This window comes from Chenopodium quinoa, unplaced genomic scaffold (assembly GCF_001683475.1).
Source record: "Chenopodium quinoa cultivar QQ74 unplaced genomic scaffold, ASM168347v1, whole genome shotgun sequence".
Taxonomy (NCBI): Eukaryota; Viridiplantae; Streptophyta; class Magnoliopsida; order Caryophyllales; family Amaranthaceae; genus Chenopodium; species Chenopodium quinoa.
In genome coordinates, this window is record NW_018743262.1 from 3,679,890 (window position 1) to 3,687,284 (window position 7,395).

The 7,395-nt window shown below is 33.4% G+C and overlaps 2 protein-coding genes across 2 annotated transcripts; both read left to right on the top strand.

Annotated features, from left to right (window-relative positions):
- The first annotated feature begins 512 nt into the window (after window positions 1-512).
- Window positions 513-2,360, top strand: LOC110735283. Its single transcript, XM_021915460.1, has one exon. The coding sequence runs from the start codon at window positions 513-515 to the stop codon at window positions 2,358-2,360; it is 1,848 nt and encodes a 615-aa protein (XP_021771152.1).
- A 56-nt stretch (window positions 2,361-2,416) lies between these two features.
- LOC110735284 (replication protein A 70 kDa DNA-binding subunit B-like) lies at window positions 2,417-6,462 on the top strand. The gene is made up of 9 exons (XM_021915461.1): window positions 2,417-2,535; window positions 2,624-2,647; window positions 4,639-4,844; window positions 4,955-5,057; window positions 5,152-5,279; window positions 5,378-5,496; window positions 5,941-6,119; window positions 6,216-6,336; window positions 6,442-6,462. Exons 1-9 carry the CDS (start codon window positions 2,417-2,419, stop codon window positions 6,460-6,462), a joined length of 1,020 nt encoding a protein of 339 aa, XP_021771153.1.
- The last annotated feature ends 933 nt before the right edge of the window (window positions 6,463-7,395 follow it).

The following is a 7,395-nucleotide window of genomic DNA, read 5'->3' on the forward strand; positions in this document are numbered from 1 at the left end:
AGCATATGATGTATGGTCCATGTGGTTATCTTAATACAAAATGCCCTTGTATGAAACATAAAGAACAACGTGGACATTGTAAGTATGGTTATCCAAAGAAAAATTGTGAAGAGACAAAAAGTAACAGTGATGGATATCCTTTGTATTGAAGGAGAGCTACGTGTGATACTGTCAAAGTTCAGGGTGTTGAAATGAATAAATCATGGGTGATTCCGTATAATCTATATCTTTTAGCTTATTTCAATTGTCACTTAAATGTTGAATTTTGTTCAACTATTGAAGCTGTGAAGTATCTGTATAAGTATGTTTATAAAGGCCATGACAAGATATCTTTCAATATTGTCCAAAAAAAAGATGGAGTTCCCATGCAAGATGAAATTGAACAGTATCAGTCAGGTCGATGGGTTTCACCCTGTGAGGCTGCGTGGCGTCTTTTTGGTTTTGATTTATATGAAATGTATCCTTCAGTTTTACCTCTTCCTGTTCACTTGCCTAATTCCTAGCTAATACAAATGAGACCTCACGAACAACTGACATCAATTGTTTCAGATGCTAAGCGTACTAGAACCTGTTTAACAAAGTTTTTCAAAATGAATTGTAAATCAGCTTTGGGAACAGGATGGCTATATAGTGAATTTTCAGAGCACTATTGGTGGAATGCATCAGATAAACTGTGGAAGACAAGAAAGAATAAAAAAATCCAGATTGGAAGGTTAGCATTTGTTGGACCTTCTGAAGATGAAAGATACTATTTGCGGTTGCTGCTTCACAATGTCAGAAGTCCGAAGTCGTTTGAAGATTTACGTACAGTCAATGGGCACATTAATGCCACTTTTCAGCAGGCAGCACTGAAGTTAGGATTAATGGAAGAAGATGATGCAATTGAATTGTGCTTGACTGAAGGATGTGCCATCCAAATGCCTCATGTTATTCGAAGATTGTTTGCCACGGTACTTATCTTCTGTCAGCCTAGCGATCCTCTTTCTTTGTGGACAAAATATTATGATTCTTTTTTAGAGGATTACCGATATAAATATCCTACAAATGTTGTAAGAGTGAAACATTTAGTCGTAAGATCGATTGAGCAATTAGTTGAGTCAATGGGAAGTTCGTTGAAGGCTTTTGGGTTACATAATTTAGTAGAAGATGATGGTGATTCTATACATGTTACGAAAGATATAGAAGATGCATTGAATGCTCCGATACCAGAAGAGTGTTTAGAATGTAAAGAAAAGTTAAATCAGGCTCAACGAGTTGCATTCGATGTCATAATGGATCATGTTACAAAGGGGAAGCCTGGTGCCTTTTTCATAGATGGTCCTGGTGGAACGGGGAAAACTTTTTTATATAATGCTCTTTATGCAGAAATCAGATCAATGAATAAGATTGTTTTACCAACAACAACTTCGGGTATTGCTGCAGCCAATATTCCTTCTGGTAGAATTGCGCATTCACGGTTTAAAATCCCTTTAGACCCTTCGAGCTCACTTCCTTGTAATGTTCCTAAGCAGGGAAGTTTAGCTGTGCTTTTAAGAGAAACAACATTGATTATTTGGGATGAAGCTTCTATGGATAAGAAGGAAAATATTGAATCCCTCGATTCACTACTAAGAGATATTTGCAATTTAAGTGTATTATTTGGAGGCAAATTAGTAGTATTCGGTGGGGATTTTAGACAAGTTCTTCCAATTGTTCCACGTAAATCTCAGAGAGAAGCAGTTGCTACAAGTTTAGTTAGTTCTGCTCTGTGGCCACAACTGCTGAAGTTCAAGGTTACTGAAAACTTAAGGTCTAAAGATGATCCTGCATATGCAACTTTTCTGTTGGCACTAGGAAATGGTGAATTGCAAAAAACGGAGGATGTGTTTGTTGAGCTGCCATCAGATATTGTTAAGCCTTATTGTACTGGAATAGATGATGATGTACATCTAACAGATGTAGCATTTCCAGAAATGGATATGTTTCCATTTAATTCAGACATTTTTACTACAAGAGCTATATTGACACCGATGAATGAGGATGTTGATGCCATAAATTCAATTTTGATTTGCAAATTCCCGGGTGAATCAGTAGTGTACAAAAGTTATGACACTATGATTGATGAATATTGTGTCGTATATCCTACTGAATTTCTAAACAAACTTTGCCCTGGTGGTATGAGTCCTCATGAGCTTGAGCTGAAAGTTAATAGTCCTGTTATTCCGTTAAGAAACCTTCTGCCAGCAACTGGTTTGTGTAATGGAACAAGACTCATATGCAAGCGGTTTTTCCGTAATCTCATTGAGTGTGTTATTACTGTTGGACATAATAATGGTCGGCACGTGTTGATTACAAGAATATCATTACGTCCATCGGATTGAGAAGGCTATCCTTTTCAATTTCAGAGAAAACAGTTTCCTTTGAAACTTAGTTTGCAATGACAACAATAAAGCTCAAGGACAAACACTTAGTCAAGTTGTGGTTTTTTTACCGCGATCCTGTTTTTCACATGGACAATTATATGTCGCACTTTCTCAAGCTTGTAAATCAGCTAATGTTAGTGTAATAACTGAAGCTAGCACTAAGCAACGGAAGGCGACAAAAGTGAAGAATATAGTATCTTATGATATTCTTCGTTTGGCAGGAATCATTTAGAGAGGCAAAAGAGGTAAGTTATCATCATTCTTTTTCATTCATATTGGTTTTGAGAGTGTGTATATTTTCTTAAAACCAATAATTTCTACACCATTACAATGAGTAAGCTTATTTTTATTTTTTTAATAACTTTTATCTGTTTTCCTATGTGTTTGCAGTGATGGAACAGCTAGGAATTTAATCTAAAAAATTCATTTGTAAGTTATTTTTCATTTTAAGTCATGTACATGAACATATTTGTAGTTCAAAATATAGATTTTAAAATCATGAGAAATGCCACAAAAATGTAAATGTAAATAGTGGAAAATTAGATATGTTAATCTTATTTTCATTATCAGAGAGGAAAAAAAGGAAAAAAAAAAGGAGAAAAAGGAGGAGACAATAACACTATTACATGATGAGATAGTTCATGCATGCAATCTCTTTTGGAAGCGGGGTGGAAATTTCTGTCATCAACTTTTGCATGCATTCTTTTCCCATCTATTTTTTTCACTATATAAGCAATGTTTAGCATCATTTTTATTCTCTAAAAAACCAACTAATTCTAAACTTATGCTATACATAAAAAAAAAATCAAATACATAAACAATTGGTTAAGCTGTACTAGATTCAGCACACAGCAATCAGTCATCAACTACTTCATAGGTATGATCAATCCAAATTTCGTGTTAACATAAATTTTGTTATCACTTCATAGATTTAGATAGATATGCATGTGTTATTATTTCTTAGTTTATGGCTTTTAAATTGTCTCTGTTATATAAATTGTGCATGCTAAAAATTACTAAGTTAAGTCTGAGATCATCTATTTCAAGCATGCAGTATGAAACTTTCAACTTTAAAATCATAACAAGCTTAGATAATTTTAGGGAATTTGCATAATAAAAAGTGTATTTTGAGTATCTACAAATGCATGCACAATTTTCTTTCATTTATGTGATTTGAACATCAATTTAAGGCATGAAAACTGATTTATAAATCATACACATTAGATGTTGTACAGTAGGAGCAGAAGACTGATGTTATTTTTCATTTCTAACATTCTGCATGCATAGTCTGAGAATCATCTGTTTTAAGTATGCAGTATGAAACTTTTTACATTAAAATCATAACAAGCTTAAATAATTTTAGGGTATTTGCATAATAAAAAGTGTATTTTAAGTGTTTACATATGCATGCACAATCATCTTTCATTTATGTATTTTGAACATCGGTTTAAGGCATGCAAACTGATTTATGAATCATACATATTAGATGTTGTACAGTAGGAGCATAAGACTGATGTTATTTTTCATTTCTAACATTCTTCATGCATAGAAATTGCTAATTAAAATTTGCAAAACATCCATTTCATACATGCAATGTGTTACTTATAGATACATTTAAAAAAAATCCTTACAGGATTAGAAGTGTATTCTGAATTTGTACATGATGCATGCATAATTATCTCTGATTTTTTTAAAAAAAAATAGGTGAAAGCATGCAAAATGATTTTAAAATCATATAGATTAGATATTTTGTACAATTAAAAAAACAGACTGGTACTATTTATATTTCAAACATTTTGCATGCATAAACTTGAATAAAAACTCTTTTACTTAAGGCATGCAGTATGAGACAGGTTTGTAGCATTTAAATAGGTTTTCTTTGATCATAATATTTAGTTATTTCAAAATTATCAAACAGAGAACATCTTCATGGCGCCACAACGGAAATTCCTAGATGAAATCGATACAACTACAAAAAATTTCAAGGTCAAAGTAAGGGTTGCAGAGAAGGGTCATCCACAAACATTAGAAAAAAATACACGATATCAGTGTATGTTTTTCGAAGATGACAAGGTATATCGATTTAATTCAACATACATTTTGAAACTCAACATTCAATTTGCACAAATTGATGAAAGCACTTAAAAAAATTAACAAATTCTTGCTTGTTACAGAATAACCGGATGAAGATGACACTTTTTGGTGACCAGATTCTGGCATAATGGGATGTTATTAGTTTCAGAGGAAACTATGAGATAGCTGATGCTGTAGTAAGGAACTTGGATGCACAACGGAGGAATACAGAAGATGACATTCCATTTCATTTGTCATTAGGAAGCAAGACTGTCATCCGATCTTTGGATCTTAAAGGAGAAACAATTTACCCCATATATCAAACACTTGCTTCCATTCCAAGCATCCCTATTGATGATGATAGACATGGTAAACATATTATATGAATTACATATACAACCATATAATTTGTTAAATACATCAAAGTGGCATAATACAAAATGTTAGTATTTAGTGTGATTTTTTTTTTGTTGTTTCAGATATACTTGTGTTAGTTCTTTATGTATCAGAAGAACCAAAGAGAATAGTGACATCACCTAACAAAGAGACATCAGCTCGAGATCTTATGGTGATAGATCTCAGGTAATTGCTGTTAAAGACTGACTAATATCTTTGCATTCATTTCATTTCATATTATACTAACACAAAGTGAATATTAAAAAACCTCTAATTTCAGTAGTGATCAGCCAATGAAAGTATGCACTTGGAATGACCTTGCTAGAGAACAGTCTGAATCAATTGTCTCAAACAGTGACTCTTTCAAAGTAATTGGTGTCACAACTCTACGGCCTATTACTCGACAAGGTAAGATAACAACTTAGATCATATTAAAATTTTCAAATAATAAACACATGTAAAATATCTGAATCACAGTATGAGTATTAACATTTTCCAAATAACAGGATTTTCGCTTGAATCAACCATGTCAACTTTCATTCTGAAGGACCCCCAAGGCGACAAAGCAGAAGCTTTAGCCGAATGGTATAGTGTTGAAGAATTTTCTTTCCTAAATATTGAAAATGTTAGCATAGTAATGTTTTGAACACAGATTCAGAATTCTGAGAGAAACCCAAACTGCAGTTTTTGTGATGTGAGTAAAGCATAAATTGATATTCCATTTGTTTGTTTGATCTACTAATAATAGTTTGAATGTTGAAGTTTTTCACAATATTGAATATACAGTAATTTACGAAACCATAAATTTATGACAATTATTTGGTCTTGATAAAAAAGGGCAAAGAGACATCGATGTATGCTTATCAATGAACAACAAAGAATCAGGGAAGCCTTCAATCCAACAGCCGAAAGAACTGTAACAACTATTGGCCGCCTGAAAGCCAGAAGGTATAATTTTGCAGCATATCTTTGAAATAATTAACAGAATCAATATGCATAGCAAGCACTATTTCATAATATGTTAATATCTAACATTATAATAACCTTGGTTTATATATTTATAATGCAGTCAGCAAGTACACTTCCACAAGAAGTGTTTTGGTTAAATGTTGTAACTACCGATATAGAGTTTGAAAGATTAAGAGCATATATAGGATGCTCCCACTGTGGAAAGCGAACAGATCTTGCTGTTGGAACGGTCTACAGCTGCAAAGCATGCTCAAGGAAAGACATACATGTTGCTTACAGGTATAAAATTCATCAAAATAGAAAATTCATTATACTTTTCAACGATTATGTTGTTATACATAAAATCACACTAACACTATTGCTTATAATAAGCAGGACAACCATAACTTTCAATGTCTCTGATGGAACTGGATCATTGGAACTCACTGCATTCACTGATGTTTGTGATAAGCTTTTTCGAATGCCAATTCAGGAAATCTATGAAATGAAAACAATGGTATACAACATATTTTTCAATAATTATCATCTCATTATATAACACTGACCTCACTACATACTACAAATGTGAAACTCTATTTAATTTTCATTTCTATGTGATTAGGAACAACTTGACAAGTTCTAGGAGACAGTTTGCAACAAAGCATTTTTTGATCAAAGTTGGACCCATAACTGCACTGTAAAAGAACAAGGTCTTGCAATGGGGACTTAAGGGTGTATATATGGTGGTGGAACCAACATCAGCTACTACTGAACAAGACAGCTCATCAAATGTTGTTTCTAGTTCTGAAAGCAAGAAAGTAGTTACAGAAACCAGCATAAAAACTGCAGAGGGTGAAGTGATTCAGAAGACACTACTCAAGTCAACAAAACATACGAACTCAGCTGACACGAAAGAAACACCACACAGGGATGATCTTATAGACTCTAGTCAAGAGGAAGAAGATGCTTGTGTTTTTGCTGAAAGTTTGATTGCAGCAAGTGACAACAATCAAGACAGTGCTGAAGATTTCAGCCAGAAGCAAAAGAGATCTGGAAATGAAGCAGAATTGGATTTCCACACACCAACTAAAGAAGTGATTGACATGGCGGCTCAAGACACATTTGCCAAAATGGAATCAATGGTTACCAAGCGGTTCAATGGAATCAGATCAGGCTTCTTTAGGTGCGAAGGAAGGCAAGGCTATCGGGTCTGAGGAGCAGGTAAATTCTGAATTCAAGTTACGCAAAGTCAAGCAGTAGAGGGTTACCAAGCGCCGAATACTCATATTGCAAGATGATGATGAGGAAGATTCTTAGAATCATGCAACCACTCTCACAAAAGATCAAGTCAGCAACAGCTTCAACAAGTATTAACAATCTTAAAAATATATTTTATAAATATTTTGTAATGTGTGGCATTAACTAAGAACAAGTACACTAAAATTACTTGTTCCTAAATAACACCACTTATTAAGGGATTAGCCTAAACTAGGCACTTAAATATTTTGCAATCGGCTAGCAACTATAATGATTTTGGGTGTTTAAATTACTGTAAATGCTATATAGTAATCCAAAT